Source organism: Rhodnius prolixus, unplaced genomic scaffold (genome assembly GCF_049639745.1).
Source record: "Rhodnius prolixus isolate KJV_2025 unplaced genomic scaffold, Rpr scaffold_1, whole genome shotgun sequence".
Lineage (NCBI taxonomy): Eukaryota > Metazoa > Arthropoda > Insecta > Hemiptera > Reduviidae > Rhodnius > Rhodnius prolixus.
In genome coordinates, this window is record NW_027411581.1 from 24,964,164 (window position 1) to 24,984,561 (window position 20,398).

A 20,398-nucleotide genomic window follows, 5' to 3' on the forward strand; every position below is an offset into this window, starting at 1 on the left:
CAAATATGTCCCAGTTACGAACTGGATATTGAAATTGAAATATGATGTAACCATTAATGAAAATTTCTTCGGAAAATATAATATGCCCATATTAAACTGACTGATCTGTGATATTTAAGTTCATATCAAAAGCGTTTCGGTTTGTATGGGGATGTCAATGGTGCTTGGGAAATCAGTTGGGCCGATTGAGATGGGGCATGCTACAATTCAAAGCAGGGGTCCCCAAACTACGGCCCGTGGGCCACATGCAGCCCCCTGAGGACATTTATCCGGCCCTCGCCGCGTTTCCGGAAGGGGCATCTCTTCCATTGGTGGTCAGTGAGAGGAGCAGTATATGTAGCGGTGACGCAAAGCGCTGCTTCGCTCATGTACAGTACTACTTCCGATGACGCGGGATGCACGCGTCACGGCTCCGAAAGCAGTGTAAAATAACAGCAGAAGTAGGAAGAAAGGCAAAGCACTGTAACTAAACCGGACATTGACCATCTCATTAGCCAAAAGCAGGTCCATAATTCCCACAGGAATACTGGGCAGTTTGTTGATTTAAATTAACTTGTTCTTCATTTTAAATATTTTATTTATTCCCGTTTTGTTTTTTTTTTTACATTCAAATAGTTTTTTTTATATTCTTGCCCTCCAACGGTCTGAGGGACAGTGAACTGGCCCCTATATAAAAAGTTTGGGGCCCCTGATTCAGGGCGTATGCCTTAGAGCGTTAAAAAATAATACTCCAAAGAAAAAAAGGGCAGAAAGAGAGCAATTTGGATGCCACAACTGAGATGAGGAGATGCGAGTTGGCTGATTCAGCTGGCTAACTGGAAAAGGGGATGTTGTCGGTGACTTGATATGAACAGCCAGGACTCATAAGCGGATTATGGATGGACGAATTATTGACTAGTAATTTTAAGTAGAATTAATAATTTAAAATCTAAAAATAAAAAATGCTGTCAGAGAAAATTCATTTTAGAGTGACTTCTACTTTTTCTGGTTATCGATCGTCTCGAAGTGGCGTCCCTCATTATTAGTCAACTGTTTAAGAACGTCTACTGATTTGTCCAAAGAACAATCACTCGTGCAACTAAATAGAAGTAAAAACAAAACAGCCATAGTGGTTGACTAATAAGCATTTAATAATAAAAATAAATAATTTGAATTGTGTTCACTAACTCAAAAATAATTTTATTTCATAAGAATGGTATTTTTTTAACTTTAAAGGATTAACTAATTAAAAGAAAACTAAGGTTAATTTTTCATTTGGAATGAATTAAAATGTTGATCAAGGAAATTTACCCCAACTCTCTGAATTCTCTGTTATATAAATAAAACCCTTTTAAAAATGCATTGATTGAATCAATATGAGATTAAATTTACATTTTTTATCAAGATAATAAAATCAATTTGTTTCCCGAATTGTAACAATTAATTACCTATAAATATTTATACCGTACTATAGTTTAATTGAATAAATAAAAACTAAGAATTTAAAATTTGTAAATAAAGAAAATAAATTAAATAATGTATAATAACAGTAAGTACTATAACTATATCAATTTTATTATTAATATTGTATTGCATATTAATAATAATTTACATTGAGACCTTGAACTATATATGTATAATACGGATTATTTATTATTGTAAGATTACATAATTAATTAGAATTATAAAGTCAATATGACGGGAGTCTACATGAAAAAATGAACTAACACCTACATTGTAATATTTAATAATGTAACACACACTGGAATCCACTTTTACATTCTTCATCTTACAAACCTCAAGTAGGCAATTTAAATTTACATTTCCTTGATAATGGTTTTCAAGAGGAAAATGCAATACATATCCAATTAATTAATTTCTCTAATCATAACTCACAAAACCTCAAGCTACAAACAACTAATTATGACTTGTAGAAACTTCTTGGCCTTTAGGGATGCGATCTTGGTCAGTCTGAGATCGTGATATGATTGGAATACTATTAGAGGATTGACAGAGGGAATTATAAAAAGGTGGGAACCAGTTGGGCTAGTGAAGCTGCGCTCACGGCTTTCAGCAACAGCGATGGAGTTTCAAAATAGGTTCTTAAATAAGTTAATAATACTGAAAGAAATGCTAACAATTTGTCGGACAGTCCGTTGTTGACACTGATGCGCCAGTGTCAAAATAATGCTTAGGTTCTCTAAATTTGTATTTATCATTGTCACCATAAACATCTTTATTTGCTTACTTATCTTCGGACTTTTGCCTTATAAAAAATCTCAACAGGGTATTCCGCCACTTGCTGGGAAGACTTTGATAGGAGGAGAGGAAACATCTCTTAAACTTTGTCAGTTTGCACAGCACTTTCTATTTGCTGGCACTTAGTGATCAGAGAAGACTATTCGCAAAAAACCACTGTGAGAAATTTTAGACACTGTAAAGTAGCGAGGATTATCTATACACGAAAGTAGATAACCCTCTCCACTTCAGAGAGTAAGTGATGCCCTTGTCTAAACGCTGAAAGAGGCATTCGCTTAGTTGCGACATATGATCTCTGGCATAGCGACTCCAGAGAAAATTATGTCGCAAAACGACTAGTGAGAGTAAAAAGCAAGGACCTCAAACAGAGTGGAGGCTATAACTAGAAGACCTTTTAAGGATGTGGTAAAATAAGCCTCTGTGGCTGCAGTACTTTGGGCGAACTGGAAACCGCCCCATGTTTTAATATTAATAAAAATCTAGCCAACTATTGCATTAAATGGACAAGCACGAGTGGCGTTTTTGTTTGCGAAAATTGAGAAGAAGGGATTGGAGTAATGGTGGTAATTTTAGGTAATCCGTTAAGCCAACACTAGATTTATTGCGGTAGGAAGAGACATACTCTCAAGGGAATGCTTAAGGATACCTTATGATATTGTTAGATATTGAAACCGGTAGATTATTTTTGGACAAGGTGGTTAAGGTCTCAAAGAAAGAGCGGGATACGTGAAAGAATAGAGGCATAATAGGGTCAGATGCTGCATCTATCAAATACCTATTAGTTTGTTATAATAATAGTGAATCTTGCTACGTGAACAATGAAACGTGGAGTTATTTTCTGGGAAATTCAGATAAATAATCTAAAATCTCAACCCTACTGACTATAAATTTTTTTTTTTTTTCACTTTATTTGTCATATTTACACCTACAACAAATGTTGCATCAAATAAATTTGATGAAACTGGTTAAATTTTCACATGAAAGACATGTAAGAGTCGCCACCCATTGATGGAACTCTTTCTCAGTGGATTGCACTCACAACAGTAGGTCTCTAGGCCACCTCCGCTTCAAGCGACGAGGAGGATTGTCTGAAAGGTGTGGAGAGGAGAGTAGTTGGACGAGAGGAGACTATAATTAATCCGTAAACTTTTAACGGCCATCATTAAGAGCTGCTACATTTAAAGCGATTCATGGTAATGAAGGAAACATTAGATTCTCTGTTAAATACTCAAACGAAGTGCAGATTAATAATAAAAGTCTATTGTGAAAAATAACAGGTGCAGGAAATATGGAGTTTAGTGCGAACATTAATAAGAATGGAGAAAAGTTAATAATTTTCAGGAAGTAAAAGTAGATTGCGATGAAATTTTGTTTGATTGTAAATTATTATGAGTAATGAATGATAAATAATATAAATCCGTCTCACCTCATCCTAAAATTGAAACGCAAAGAAAAAAGAACGAATTAAAATATGCCAAAATGCTATTTTTAGATGGAATAGAAGACGGAATGAATGTGAATTCATGCTTCAATCCACTCCATGCTTCAAACCAATCCGAAAGAAATATTATTGTTAGCAAATATATTAAGTAAATCAGTACTTACAGTAGGGACAGGATGATGAAGGAACGCTGGGCCTCTGCACACCCTTCGGTCTGTCATGATGTTGCCATAGGTAGGCGCCGCGGGTTGCTCATCTCTGTCAAAGATAACAATGAAGTTAAACAAACATAGAAAAATTAGATAAATCATGTGTACAGGAACGTTATTTAAGTTTATAAGCGCAAAAGACTTAGTAAAAATCATTTCAAAACATGCTTAAAAAGAAAGAAAAAAACATTCTACAATTCTATCCGGGGAATGTTTGCCAAGTTGATTGTATATTATTTGCTACCGTTATCGATCTTTTAGCATATGTAAGTTGTTTATTAAATAATAATGATGTGATTAACGTACGCAACAATGCTGCCAAAATACTGTTAAATATCATCATATCTATTTCAAAATAGCGAAGAGATATTAAATTAAATGTTAGTAATGATAGTATTGTTGATTTTTTATCACTTTTACTTTTTTAAGAGTTTAATAATTTACATCATTTACTCAGATGGCAGTGAACGAGGAAGGGATTTACAGGTAGCACAGTGGTCTCAGTGGAAATTCATGCGAATAACCTTTGACGCTGGCATTTGGGTTTCATATCAGCAAACCTGAAGAAGAAATTAGCATCGGCACTTGTGTAGTGCCATAAAACAAGAACAGAATTAATTTATATTTATAAGAATTCATTAAAACTGTCCGGATTGTCAAAAACTGCACAAAAAAGCGTAATGTTGGCAAACACCTAAATTTGACAATTTTTTTTTCCTATAATTGTTATCGTAAAATTCCCAAATTTTCTTTAAAATAAAGGGCATATCATCTTTTGTAACTATTAATAGATTAAATCGTTAAAAATATATGAAAATGTAACTATATAAGTTTGATACCTTCAATCGGGGCGTCAATTACTATACTTGTTCTATTGTTTGATGAGAAGTTTAAGCGGGTTCATGAAAACAGTATGGCTCCCAAAATTTTTATTACAAAATGTGGTTAGTGAGGAAGGACCTTTTTTTTAGGTAGACACAGTCCTGTTAATACAATATGATAGATTATTATACTTCCGCTCTATAATCTCAAGTGTTTAGCCTATAATGTTAAAGATTCCGTCATACTCATATAGCCTTTCCTCTTTTCTGCCTAGCGTTGCAAAGATTTTTGGTATACCTTCCAAATCCATTTGTTATTAAAGAGGGACCTGGGTATTAACTGATGCGTGAATCTAACTGATAGATCTTATTGGATCAAAAGTAACTCAAGTGCACTTAACTCCCACCGAATCAAATTCGATTTCTTCGTGCCGAAGACTCTTTTTCTTAATATTTAAAATGTAATAGTTTACAAAGGGTCTAAACCTGTGGGGTTTTGTTTTACAAGTCTACTCCCAAATCCATTTTATTTTGGAAATAGAAATAGATCTAAAACTTCTTCGAATATAACTCTCAGTCTGTCGCAGTATCCCTCATCGGTTCATAGTGTAGTAGAGTTGTCAACTTTTGGTAGGCTCAACTACTGCAGTTCCACCTCAGTACACAATATTTCGTGAGGAAAATATAGTCTCTTAGAATTTTGGTGTTCTATCACTTCTAAAGTTTCAACAAGGATATTTGTCTGCTTCAGGTATGAAAGCGAATTTACCAGCGCTTTTATTAAGTACACCTTTGCATCATAACGGATTCACGAGAAAGGATCCGTGCCGACTATTTTGGCAATTATGTTACTTTTAAATCTGCATCCAGCCAACATCTAACTTTACAGAGCTAAAATTAGGGTAAGAGAAATAAAAATAGCAACAACTGCATTTATTTTATCTCCTTAGAAGGATAGTTGTTTTGAATTGTTTGTAAATCTAACTTATTAGATGACTAGCGAGGATACAATAACAAATATGAAGAACAGATTCACATATTAGATTTTCTTTTGTTTCAGTAGAGTCAATTTAGATTGATTGTCTTTAGGGGTTACAGGAGAAGCGATTGCCGCGGTAAAGTCTGAGATTTGGCACTATACTGCCGGCGCGATTCGATTATGGTTCAGATATATTGGTGGGATTTGGTCTCGTTGACCTTTATTCTTCCTTTATGAAACTAGAATTCGAGGACATATGGATGATTCGATAGAATGGATCGGATTGCTACTATGAGAACTTATTTTTGGGATAGAAAGGCAGTATAATCGGCATTCGAATAAATTAAAGAGTTGGGATGAAGAGGAAGATCAGCCATACAGAGGATTTGGTTCATAGGAGAGGAGGATGTGCCTTAGATAACTTGAAAGAAGCGATCTAATAGGTAGATGTTAGTGACAAGGAACCTATTGAGCATGGTAGATTCGAGCTTAGACAAAAGGCCTTGATGCATATTTTGTAATAGTTACAAAACAGCAATAGAATATCTGCATAAAATTACAGATCTTGCTATTGATTAGCACCTAACCTTCAGTAAATTCAGCACAATTTTGTGATGCAGATTTCAATCTGACATTTAAGTCTTTTTATTTTTTTACGAGCTAGTTTTCTGAAATAAGATATGCAATCTACCATTTAAAGGATATAATTAAAAAGGAAACTTGAGAAAATAGTTTGTAAACAGATGGTGATACACTGGTGGTATATTTTACATATTTATGTATTTAGAGCAGGGACGGACTAACTTAGATGCTACATAACTAAGTTTTACAGCCCGGAATATAGGGACAACTAGGTCACTAGGTTGATCTTATCGCGTGATATGTTCAGTAAGTTTTTCCTCTTAGAATTTCATGTAACTTGAGTTCAGAAACAGTTTTGTAGTTATTATTAAACTATGTATCTATAATTCACAAGTATATACAGATCCAACATTTCAAAACTCAAAAGGCGGATCGGCAAGTGACATATAGGTTAACACTACATGATGGAATAAGTGGGTTCCATCAAATATTTGGGCATGAAATAGTTGGAGGGTGACGGGTCAAAAGACTCGGCGATACGAGAAAGAATTATGGCTGCGGAAAAGTGTTCCAATGATTTGAACAAGAGGATCCTTAATAAAACAGATGATCTGGTTTACAGGAGACCTATAAAATCATTTTAATATCCATCGACATACATTTCAGCGAATCCTAGACTTAAAAGGAAGCAAATCAATCAACTACAGGCTGCGAAGAAGCAGTTCCTGAAAAAATAGAAGGTACAGAAAAAGGAACAGGATCTGAAAACCAACCGTCAGTTACAAGGGAATAGATATATTAATGTATTTATTGGCGAGCGATGTTTTTTGGTATCAGCTCTGGGTCGTATGAATGTTTTTCTATTTATAATAAAATGTCAACGCCAGAAAATGGTTTGCTGGGGGCGCAAGAGATAGGATTTAGCTTGGAAGGCACTAACGTTTTAGAATAATTATTCATTATCCTAAAAATGAAATGAAATTTGCAATAATGAATAACAATAATTGTGTTTTATATTATTGTATATGTTCGTTTTACATTAATTAAATATACGCACGTTTAGTTAAGTAAACGCATATGTTTTCCGGCAGGGCTTAACATCCAACTACCGATCAGGTGTCATGGTCCTTTACTGTAAACTATACGCGGAATTCGAACTGGGAATCTCCAACTTACAAAGCTAACCACTAGAATAACAACGGCCTCCGTATACGTATATTAAGGGCAAACAATTTATTGTTCTCGTTTGTGCAGAACGGATGTAGACTTAAGAAAGGTTGAAGAGTTGGTAGTTGCGGAATAGAGTATGCAGTCTTTGATTTAATGTTGATATGCAAGATGTTAGTTTGGTTGATTAATTAACTGCAGTTATCACCATATCATATTTACATAAGTAACTTTAAAGTTCATGTTTTAATACAAGGTAATTTTAATTGGAGTTAACATCGCGTGTCTTCCTTCATTTAATCAGCCACAAAGACCAGATTAGCCAGTTCATTAGGTAATCTATAACTAAAGGGTTAATAAGTGAACTATTTAATTTTTTAAGAATTAGCGCTTAGTAAAGACGCCAATTTACCTAAATTCTGAGTTTTGGTACCGAACTAGATTCCTGTTGATAAAAAAATGTAACTTCGGCGGAAGTACACTAAAAGTGAATAGATAGCGTTGAAGTAGCTATGACTTAGTCGCAGAAAACTGTTGACTATGTGGTTAGATCCACCGTATTGAATAAAATATCTTTGATTTCACCCGTCGTGTCCCAGCTAGCGTAGTGCAAGACGGAAACATAAGTGAAGTTGAAATCTCTAACTGGTTTAAATCTACCTCCGATGATCCAAAACCGGTTAAGGATACAATAAACATGCGAAAGTAGGACGGAGGAAATCGAAGATGACTGTTAAAGCAAAAAAGGAAGCCACAGTGCTAAGCGGTTACTCGTAGATATTCAGTTACCACTTCAAGGTTATTGAAAAAAATAAATAAAAAAACTGAAAAATCTGTGGTTGTCCACTTTTGACCAAAATCTTACTGAACGACTGCTAATGACATCTAAGCGAAAATCAAATTTCAACTTTGTACGTTTTTTCCTTTTAGATTTACGATTGTGACGAGTACACCGACGCATACAATGCTGTAAAAACCACTCAGCATACTACAAAACGGATAATCCTATTGAAAAATAAAATTCTAAAATTTGGACTACCTTTTCTTTATAAAACAGTAAGAGGAGTTAAAAGATAGGCATAAAGAGAAAGATAAAAGATAAACACAACTGACCGATAATTTGCAGCAAGATTCGCTATGTTGGACCCAAACGGAATACAGAACTGTGACATCATCATTCATTTTGAACATACGTACATCTTAAGCACAAAAACAAATTTAAAAACCTAATTCAAGGTCAACTGTTCTCAAAAGTCTCACTTCTGGTGAAACTCAATTTTGAAAGACATGTTGGACTACTTCCGCCATCTAACTAAACCATCCACTAACCCCACACTATGTCTATATTTAGTTTGGCAATAGTAGCGCTAGCAAAAAAAAATGAGTAAAAATTATTTGTAGTTGTTAAAAATATGACTGGATTAAACACAAAGAATGAATGAGGTGGCCAAGGTAGGTGAAGGTTAATGATTATATTCATGCTGAAATGAATCGATATTCAGCTTGGTCTTAGAATTTTCACCTAATTGGTGTAAAATAAAACTTACAAAGGCAATTAGTTAATTTTCGCTTGTCTAATACTTATATGAGTTGCCTCACTAAATTTTGACCATGTGCTCTTTCAGAGATAGTTTCTGCAGAAGTGGATGAATGCTGACTAATAGAATTTTTCCCAAATAGTTGCTAGGGAATTAGCAGTGGAACGGCGGTCTCCGGGATTACTCCTTACTCAGCGCTACCGTCTGCTCTGGTTAATATTCCTCTGGAGATCTTTTGCTCAAATTTCTCTCTGTTCTTAGCACAACCAGATTATCTTCCATTCTTTTAATCCAAGTCTCATACATTGGCGATCTACAATCAACTAACCGTGAGTGTCAGGAAGCTAACACTCAATATAATTGATAGAGGCTGTATAACTGCCCTTCAGTCTGAAACTATGTTGTTAAATGTTGGTTGAGAAGGTTGAAAAGTGATGTAACTGTTTTAAGAAGTGAAACAAGTTGGGTTTCGTAACAGAACTCAGCTTCTGTTTTAGCTAACTTGTGGGCAAAGTCTGACCCCACAGACTCACAACTTATAAAGTTAGAGCATTTTTGCTGAAGTTTGAGACATCCTTCTTTATGTTTTTCAAAAAAAAACAAAAAAAAAATCAAAGCACATGTTGCAGTTTAACATAAAACAGCGATCAAAAGTTATAAAGAGGAGCTTCTTAATAATTAAAAGTTATGGGTGATTGTAAGTTGAACTTCACTCATTAACTTCAATATATATGTATATATTCCCCTTTATTGATCATTTCGCAACTTCGTAAAATATGACTATATTTGCAACAAGCAAATATGACGAACGTATAACAGCATAAATGTGAAATAGAAATAAAAATAAAATAAAATCACTGGAATGGCATGAATGAAGGCCATCCAAAGATGACCATCATATCGTAAGTCGGTTAAAGTGAAATACCGAATGGATTGAATACGAATGATGCCTTGTTTGTCTCTCGACCATGCGCGATCTCTCGATTGCAAGGCCATCGGCGCCTCAGTCTGCTTTGGAGGATTTGACGGGAGGTTAGTGCAGGACAAGTTGCTGATTAAGAGATTATGGTGTAGGTAAAGTTTGGAGTGGAATTTGATTATAGATAGATAGATAGATAGATAGATAGATAGATAGATAATATTCTGTATTTAGTGTATATATACACATTACAGGGGTTCTGTGTTACATATTTTACAAAAGTTCAACTGATAAAATCATAATCATAATATAAATTGAAATAATAAACATAATAATAGCTGTGGTGGCAACTTAAAAATAAAAATGAATATTAATAATATTAACAATAAAAGAAAAATAATACTTTCCACAAGAACAGATAGAAAATAAAATTAAACTAATTGAAAACAAACATTGCAAATAAAAATACTCTCAGTACATTAATTTACTTAAACTTTATTCAATAATTAAACTTGAAAATAAAAATGAAAACAAAAATAAGCGACCACAATTTTTCAATGAACTTAAAAATTCTTTACATATTTAATAAAATTTATTGCTATTATTTATGTTTTATCTTCATTCATTTAGACAGAATGACCTTAATTTTAGAGCTGCTATAATGAAAAAGTACATTTTGTCTAAATGGTTCCTATTTTGAATGTTTAAGAGCCAATGAATATCGTCTTTATCGGCAATAAATTCAGAAAAATAACGCTTCCTGAATGGACTATAATTAGGGCATTCTAGTAAAAAGTGTTCCAGAGTTTCACACTTATTTAAATTGCAGACATTGCAAACAGATTGAGTGTCAATAGAGTGGTAGCCCCCAGCTCTATACCATATTCTTATTATTTTGTCACTGAATTTGATTATAGCGGGACTAGGCAAGGTCAGAAACAAATGGGATTCGCAGGACGGTGTGGATGGTATGGTTGCTCACTTAGAAGGGTGATCACTTAGTGATGGTTCGAAGGATCGTGGACTGGAGGGTATGGATCCTGTTTAGGTTCGAACGCTTCGCTATTCCGTACAGTTCAAGAACAAGTCCAGATGGGAGCAAGTAGGGCAGTGTACAGTCGTTTCTTGTTTGTAAGAGTCAGTTTTGACCGTTTGTCGTAGTCTCTTGAACATTCGAAATCTCTGGTTAAGTTCAAGTCATTTGAGTCTAGTATGTGGATTCCACGTGAGTCGCTTTTCAAGGTATATTCCAAGGTAACGAACGGTATTCGCCACAGGAATCGGAATTAGATCCAAAAAGGAGTATTTTTCTGTTGAGAGTGAAGAATATGCAGCGGTATTTATTTCCGTTTACTTTTATTCCCCACAGAGCCAGGGTTCAAGGATGTTAAGATGAGGCTGGAGGGATCTAGGAGCGATAACCGGGTCAGTTTTATGGAAGAGAATAGCACTTTGTCTGCGAAGGTATAAATAAATACTTGTATTAGGAAGGTCAGCCGTGTAGACAGTGTATAGTAAGGGGGTAAGGATACTTCCTTGCGGGACTACAACGTGGATCGGATAAATTGTGGAATTGGAACTTCAATATCTGTGTAAAAATTGTAGAATAAAAAGTAATTGCGGTTAAAGTCGATGAAATCATTATAGTGTTCTCGTCAGGTGTTCTTAAAATATGTACGATAAATGCTTGTATTAGGAAGGTCAGCCGTGTAGACAGTGTATAGTAAGGGGGTAAGAATACTTCCTTGCGGGACTACAACGTGGATCGGATAAATTGTGGAATTGGAACTTCAATATCTGTGTAAAAATTGTAGAATAAAAAGTAATTGCGGTTAAAGTCGATGAAATCATTATAGTGTTCTCGTCAGGTGTTCTTAAAATATGTACGATAAATGCTTGTATTAGGAAGGTCAGCCGTGTAGACAGTGTATAGTAAGGGGGTAAGGATACTTCCTTGCGGGACTACAACGTGGATCGGATAAATTGTGGAATTGGAACTTCAATATCTGTGTAAAAATTGTAGAATAAAAAGTAATTGCGGTTAAAGTCGATGGAATCATTATAGTGTTCTCGTCAGGTGTTCTTAAAATATGTACGATAAATGCTTGTATTAGGAAGGTCAGCCGTGTAGACAGTGTATAGTAAGGGGGTAAGGATACTTCCTTGCGGGACTACAACGTGGATCGGATAAATTGTGGAATTGGAACTTCAATATCTGTGTAAAAATTGTAGAATAAAAAGTAATTGCGGTTAAAGTCGATGAAATCATTATAGTGTTCTCGTCAGGTGTTCTTAAAATATGTAAAAGACTTTTAACTATATTTGAGAATGATTATGGAGATCGTTAATATATAAGTTAAACTGATATTAAATAAAACTTTCTTGTCGTTCGCTATTTTAGTCAAATTTATCATTTATAACAATCTTGTAACCAACTTGTTGAAATAAATAACATTTTTTGATTGATTGATAATCCATCATTGCGGTGCAGCCGTGCAGTCAATCAATTAATAGTTTTTTAGAAATAACAGCATAAAGCCGGGGGGTTTCCTTTTGTTATCGTTAGATATTCATAATTCAGGAGTAATGTACATGGCGTAAATACTATAATACGACACAATTATTATAATATAACACGATATTTATTTATTATAATTAAACCCAAAAATATCTGTCATAAAATATAGATACAGTGTCGGATATTGATTAATCCATAAATGTAATATTAAGACACCTCAATTGGTGGAGGACGAAGGTCAACCCTAGAGGAGGCCAATGCTGAAGTTTGTGACCCTTTCTTTTTACAGAGAAATGAAACGAAGATGAAACTCACTTATGAAAAATTATGGAAAAATTGAAAACATGCCAGAATGAATCACTCAAAACAGAATAATTATCGTCTGAAAAAGGAACCTTTAGTTGAATCAACTAACTTTACTTGTACCTCTAGAATGAGTAAAAATGTTCCTTTAGACAAACATCTGAATTAGGTGGGTAAATTTAGATGGTTTTGAAAGACAATACAAAAATTTGTCTCGTGGACTAACGGAATAGATATGTGGTTACGGCAACATGGACATTGCCGAAACAGAGTTTGTTTAATTCTGGCAGGAAGAGAACTAATTATTTAAGGATTTGAATAGCAGTATCCGAACTATTCAGCAAGATTTGGATTTTTATTAAAATTTAATACTCACTCTTTTTAATGTACGATTCAGTTTTAATAAATGATACGGCGCTAATGACCTAAGCAATGGTTCTTTTCCTTTGAATTTATTTCATAAGAAGGAGAAAGGTGTTTGGAATTAGGCCTCTGGAAAAGAGAAACTGTACTGTTTCAAGAGAATACCGAATAATGAGAATAATTATTAAATTTTTGTTAACGAATTTTCTTTACAAATGAGATTCAAGCAATGTCTCTTGATATTGGGTATTTAGTAATATTTTTACTGAAATGACGCTTTAATTGAGAGGGAATAGTTCTTCCAGTTTTGACATCAGTCTATTAAAACTGGATTAAGGATAGTAGAACCACCTCAAAAGTTAAGACTAGCAGAGAACTTTGGACTTTAGGCATAACTAGGAATGTCAACATTAGCAATATTTCTGACGGACAAGAAGCAAACATAATTACACGGATTATAATCAGTCAATGGAAAAATGCAGACTACGTATGTAATGAGTAGAATCAACAGATGGGTGAAGACTTTAATAGAATGGATACCAAGAGAGAGTGGAAAAGAGCCAAAGGTGAACCACAATGTAACTGAGATGAAGAAATGAGAGAAATATGTGGCAAGGTGTGTGAAGTTGGTGTAGCCAGCAGGCAGTGTGTTTTCCTTCTTCAGTATTCAGCAATGGAACTGTCTAATTAAATTAAATGCAAACAAAATATCAAGTAATAATTAGAATGAAAAATGTACAGTTCAACAAACAGCATTGTACAGAATTATTCTGTTCGTGGCGTGAATAAATTCATCATAAATAAAATAAAATTAAGATAGATTATATTATAAATGAGTTGTAAAAAAGAAATAAATAATGATTTGAAAAAAGCATAAAACAGAATAACATTTTTTGGGGGTGACTTAATTTTCTATAAAATAGTTCTCTTATTTTTGTCATTAACTATACTTGCATAACTATAAAAATGAAGGTATTATAATAACAATTCTTTCAAAACTATAACTGCAAACACCTAAAAATAATAATAATAGAAGTATTGTAACTTTTTTAAAGTAAATTATACTATAATAATAAAAAAAAAATACTTGACGAAAACCAAATGAATATTAAAAGAAAATAATATTGCTAAAAACAAAGACAATACACCAACTGTATCAAAATCGAGAAAAATGTTAAAGTTCCTTCAAATCAAAATACCAAATACTACAGAGAATAAACAGTAATTATTTGAATCTTAAAACTGATTGGACAAGTGAAATACCCAATTCTATTCATTCAAGGCATTTCTCAAATTCCTATAAAAACAAAGCGAGCATTCATTTCCATAAAGCGTTAAAATTGAATAGTTAAATTCTAAATAATATTTCTTAAACCTAATTCGTCAGGACCGATTTTGGGATCACTAATATTATAGCATTTAATACATTAAACTGAATGTGGGCGACTAAACTGATGTTCAAAATTTTTAGTATTTCATACATATAAATATACTAATTGTACAAAGAAATCTGAGTCCTTTAAAAACCTTGAAGGGAAATATTGATCATTTTGTGGAAAGATTTATTATATTGATTTTTCACGCCATTCAACCTTTCCTTGTTAAATAAATATTAAGGTAGCTCAATGACTATTTCATTATTATTGGCGTGCATACAACATTGCCACTAAATCACACATAATGAGCCAACATTAAAAAAAAAAAAAATCACTTACTTTTTACTGTTCAAACTGTTGAGATCTCTTTTGACTCTCAGGTTGTTGCGATTCTGTAACTTCTCATTGTTAGCAACTTGTTGTTTGTCATTGTTTACTTTAGGTGTTTTGTTCTTAATAGGATTATATTTATGATTCAGTACCCTCGGTTGGCTAGAAAATGAATACATCAGTTCTTCCCCGGATTTTTGTGAATTATATGAACTACCGGATGACAAATTATACGACCTGGGATAACCTAACAAGGCAGCCAATTCAGGCGGCGGATCTAGAAATATGCCCGTTTTCACAGTGGTTATAAACATTGGCCGATTGTCTAATGATCTAGACTTTAGTGTTCTTTTCTTTTTTTTGCCATCTTCTTCTAGGTCTTTTAATTTTGCATCCAATTTACTGACGAAATCTTCCGATATAGGACAGCCAAGGCTGATTGTACGTTTATTGTAAGATTTTTTGGTTTCATCATTGTTGGTAGTAAAACGATTTCTGTTATATGACGTGTTATTATTTTTAGTTTTAGGGAATTTCTCTGAATTAAATGTATTACTTAATACATCATCAATTGGTGAGGTTCTGGAGCCTTTAGATCCTGTGGATTTCCTACCTTCTGAATCATTTTTCTCTTCAGTTGGTGGTTCATCTTGTACGGCAGGTGTATTATTACTACTGTTCGCTCTAGGTGATTGATCTAATTGTATTATTTCCACATCATCCATATTTGGTGTGTTATCACTGCATGGTTGTGGGGTAAAACTTGATAACTAATGAATGGAGTGCACATTTACGGGTGAGAATCGGCGACACGATGTGAGGTGATGCAACGGCCCGCTCTATACTGACTGGCCAGTTGCACCCCCTGGCTGACCCAAAGCTGACCACCGCTCACGTCATCATATCGAACCGGCCCATGTCTTTGAACTCTTTCTTCTTACTCACCTCATAGTTGGAAACTTAGATATTTTGGGCTGCTTTTAAATAATTTCTTAATTCATTTCACATGTCTCCTCGTTATGTTCTTAAAATCTACACATTATTACGAACAAAAATAGTTGGATTTTTGAAGAGAAATTATCCCTTCCCTTTAAAGAGAATTTAAACTTAAATTTGAAAAAAACTTCTTAAACTGTGTAGAGATAAGAAAATAGTAGAGTTATAATAATTGCTTCAAGGCATTGTATCTTAACTTAACTAAGCAATACGTAATAAATTTCTGTTGCATAACTCATTTTTGTAAATTCTTCCTTAGCAATCAATCAAAAAGTTGCAGGATCCTACTGGTTCTTCCTTGATTCTAAAACGCACTGAATCATATAACCCATAACTTGTTGTTTTTGACATATCGTATTTAAAATTAACATTGTAAAATATGTTACAATAATGTTACATTTCCTGAGAGAGCCTGCCATGTTACCTTGGAGAGATTCAATGTTTGCTCTGGAGCCAGGCAGGTTTGCATTGTAGGTCCTTTCTATTTTAGGTTGTTTATAAATAAACTTTGCCAAACATCTATGCTGTCAGAATTTCCTAGACATTATTTAAGCAATTACTTTATTAAGGCCGGAGTTTCTTGAATATCAAACACTTACAGCCTTCAGGTTAATTTGTAAAACGATCCTTCTGTGAGAGTTAGGAGATCTGTTCAGTTTTTTAACATTAGTTACCATTTTTTCCTTTGTTCTGCAAGAATATATAATATTTTCTTGGTTATCTAGCCTTATTTTTGTTGATATTTGTATTCTTCTCTTAGTAAAATTTTGTTCATTTATTGTTTCCTACTTTTAATGATATGTTGTAGACGAATCGTAAATATTTTTAACTAAGAGTACTCATGGATTATGAATGATAGTGTTCTCCAACTTTGTTTTTATACGAAGCGTAATGTATTTTTGATTTCTATTGTAAACACAAAGTTTGATTTATTTTGTCGCTATCTTTTTAATCTTTTCTAGACCGACCTCACTAACACACTATTACAGCACGTCGCTCAACGCAATTACGGATTCGTTTACCTCGTTTCCTACTAGCCTATCTTTAATCTTTTATTCCGTCTATGCCGCCTGCTGCATCGATTTGGGTAGTATGTACACATTGCACCTTCGCTTTTCACAAATGCCGTCGGTCAATATTCTATCACCTTTTTTTTTATTCTAATAACCTCTCTACAAATCTGGCACAGGATGCTCCCTTTATTATGCATAATTTAGAAAGTAAACTAATGTAATATTTTCAATCCAGATAATGTTTCTCTGGACTCCATTTTATTAGCTCCCGATGAGATATTTCTTTAGTTACTATCTCTGAAGAATCATTTATTCTCATCATCATCACCCATTGGCTACCCGACTCAGTTCTAAGTCTCAGCCACTTATAACAGCTGATACTGCTCTCCATTTGAGAATCCCTCCCAAGCAACGCTACCGAGCCATCGCATCTTGTGTCTATCTACTTTTCTTTTTTTTTGTTTCGTGAAGCAGCGCCTCCCTTACCCTCTTTCAGACTTCAGTTAGACCCTCACCATCCTCAATCCATACCATAGACGTGGCTAATCTTATTAGATTTTTCTCAGATCTTCTCAGATTTTATTTTCTATTTACCAAAATAGCTCTTCTAGCGCCTAATTCGCTCCATCATTTACTTCCATACCTTTCCAACACTTGCCAGACATAAATTTACTAGGGGATCTTCTTTTCAAACACTGGAGGATCTCTCTATCATTTGCCTTCCAAATCGGCGATGTTTCAGAATTAGATGTTTAGGTTATTAGGGCCTAAATTTTGTGAATTTAGATATAAGACGACTTCTTAGATGTCTGGACGTATAAAAACAACTTAATTTATATCTATTGCACACATTGTAATTAAAAAAAATTATGGAACTAAATATGTGAAATTAATTCTTAATAACTTGACAAGTTATTACTAATAAAACGGATCAAAAAGTGACCAAGTCAAAGAGGATCAAGAATACATTTTCTAAAAATATTTAGGGATCGAAATTTAGAATGATTATCTTTTTTTCGGCTCAGAACTATTGCGAAAACTCATTTCTATTAAAAAAAATTAAATTTCACAGTTTAATCTTACTTTTTTATTTTACAGACAAGATTACCACTAAATAATATTAATTTGCATTCAATAATACATTAGTCGAGCCTGGCAATCACCGTGCTTATTTTTGGAGACATCTACAGTAAAAAAATTGAACTTACCATTTTGCAAGCTTACATTTTGAGATATTTTGATGATGTAATAGTAGAAGAGAAGCATTTACACATTACACATTCAGTTAAGAAACAAATTAAGAGACGTCCAAACACTTCCGGTCGAACGATAGCTAACAACGAAGTTGCAAATTTGATTGTGACTAACTTCACATAATTTGTTGGCAACAATGAAAGAAAAAATGGAATGACATTTTAGGGTGTCCCTTTACCTTGCCAATTTTTATGGGCAAACTGAATTTAAATAAAATAAAAGAAGATTTTTATGAATTATGGACTTTTGATTAAGCGATTTTCTTTGAACTCAAACTTCTGCAACACATTTACCAATTTTTACAACTGAAATACTTAAGTGACAACTTAGAGAACTTAGAGGAAACACTAATCGATCCAGACTAGTGCTACCAGATTTGCCCTAAAATAATTTTTCTAGAATATTATTTTAAATAATTATGTTGGTAAGTTTCTTTAAGTGTGTGTAGAATAGTTTTGAAAGTTCAAATAAAACTGTTAGTGGTGTTTTCGAGAAAATAACCAAAAAAAAGTGAACATTTTCTACATTGATGTACACATTCATATATAAGCCGACTAATTTTAAAAAAATATATTTTTTTAACCCAGAAAGCTTCAAAAATATACAATATTTACAGTGAAAACTCAAATTTGAAAGTCTGTACAATTTACAAAACTTAAATTAGCGAGGGAAAGTATAAAATATTTCATTAAACCACAAAAACTACAAAAGAAAAGTTGATTTAATGGTAACCAATAATGGTGACATCATTTTTTAGTAAGAAATGAGTATGGAATGCTTACTAGAAGTTGTATACATGCATTTGCAAATAATCAATGAAAAGACAATAAAAATGAAATATGTCTAGAAACGACCTAAATTATAATTCTTGTATTTCAGTAATAATAAACGAAATACATAATATTTTAAAGTTAATTTCTCAAAACAATGATTTGCTAATAATAATTATTTTTAAACACAACTTTTTGTATTAATGAATTCCCCAAAAAACTTTTATCTAGCACAGAAGTTTGTGCTAAAACGTTTAATGCTCTAAATTATTCAATAATTACTACGCAGTTTTGTTCCTTTTAATTATTATTCTTTTCATATTTAGTAGCATTTCCTCAATTGGGGAGAAGGATATACGAGGGTCGTTAGAAAAGTCCGTGCAAAAATAAAAACTACTTAATTTTTTGGGGTAAACCTTTTTTATTTTTCAACATAGTCTCCTTTTAGGCTTATACACTTCGTCCAACGCTGCTCTAGTTTGTTGATCCCTATCGAATAATAGGATTTGTCCAAGTCTGAATAATAGCCATTCGTTTCTGCAATCACCTCCTCGTTTGAATAAAATCTTTTTCCCGCCAGCCATTTCTTCATATTGGGAAACAAATAGTAGTCCGAGGGAGCCAAGTCTGGAGAATAGAGGGGATGTGAAACGTGTTGGAACCCTATTTCCATTAATTTTGCAACCACAACTGCTGAGGTGTGAGCTGGTGCGTTGTCGTGATGGAAAAGAACTTTTTTGTGGGCCAATCGTGGGCGTTTTTCTTGCAGCTCGGTTTTCATACGGTCCAATAATGATGAATAATGTGCACCTGTAATAGTTTTACCCTTTTCCAGATAGTCGATGAGGATTATTCCTTGCGAATCCCAAAAGACAGTCGCCATAATCTTGCCGGCCGAAGGAACGGTCTTCGCCTTTTTTGGCGCAGATTCCCCCTTGGTAACCCATTACTTAGATTGTTCTTTGGTCTCAGGAGTGTAGTGATGTATCCATGTTTCATCCACAGTGACGAAACGACGCTTAAAGTCCTGCGGATTCTTCTGGAACAGCTGCAAACCGTCCTTGCAACACTTCACACGATTTCGTTTTTGGTCAAGAGTGAGCAATCGCGGCATCCATCTTGCGGATAGCTTTGTCATGTCCAAATGTTGATGCAAAATATTATGTACCCGTTCATTCGAGATGCCCACAGCACTAGCAATCTCACGCACCTTCACTCTTCTGTCATCCATCACCATATCATGGATTTTATCAATGATTTCTGGAGTAGTAACCACAACAGGGCGTCCAGAACGTTCAGCGGCACTTGTGCCCATATGGCCACTCCGAAAATTTTGAAACCACTTATAAACTGTTCTAATTGAAGGTGCAGAGTCACCATAATGTTTATCAAGCTTCTCTTTAGTCTCTTGAGGCGTTTTGCCTTTCATAAAGTAGTGTTTAATCAACACACGAAATTCTTTTTCGTCCATTTTTTGAAAATTACTCGACTTCCTCGATTCAAACGAATGCCAAACACAAAGAAATAGACCGATCTGGCTGAAACTTGGTGTGTGTTCTTCCAAGAGATGCTTCTAACTAA

The 20,398-nt window shown here is 33.9% G+C and overlaps 2 protein-coding genes across 6 annotated transcripts in view; one reads left to right on the top strand and one right to left on the bottom strand.

Annotated features, from left to right (window-relative positions):
* The window catches only part of LOC141458068 (U3 small nucleolar ribonucleoprotein protein IMP4), a 91,438-nt gene that overhangs the window by 63,760 nt on the left and 7,280 nt on the right, over positions 1 to 20,398 (top strand). The window lies entirely within an intron of this gene.
* The window catches only part of Rsph3 (Radial spoke head protein 3), an 81,072-nt gene that overhangs the window by 38,369 nt on the left and 22,305 nt on the right, over positions 1 to 20,398 (bottom strand). Inside the window, exons 1-2 of one of the 5 annotated variants that reach the window (XM_074135425.1) lie at positions 14,794 to 15,638; positions 3,844 to 3,937 (exon numbers count right to left, since the gene is read on the bottom strand). In XM_074135425.1, the coding sequence (XP_073991526.1) occupies positions 3,844 to 3,937; positions 14,794 to 15,509 (810 nt within the window). In that variant the 5' untranslated portion in view covers positions 15,510 to 15,638. Of the gene's footprint in view, positions 1 to 3,843; positions 3,938 to 4,332; positions 4,547 to 14,793; positions 15,639 to 20,398 lie in introns of those variants that run through there. The other 4 variants (XM_074135420.1, XM_074135444.1, XM_074135453.1 and 1 more) reach the window with 4 other exon arrangements.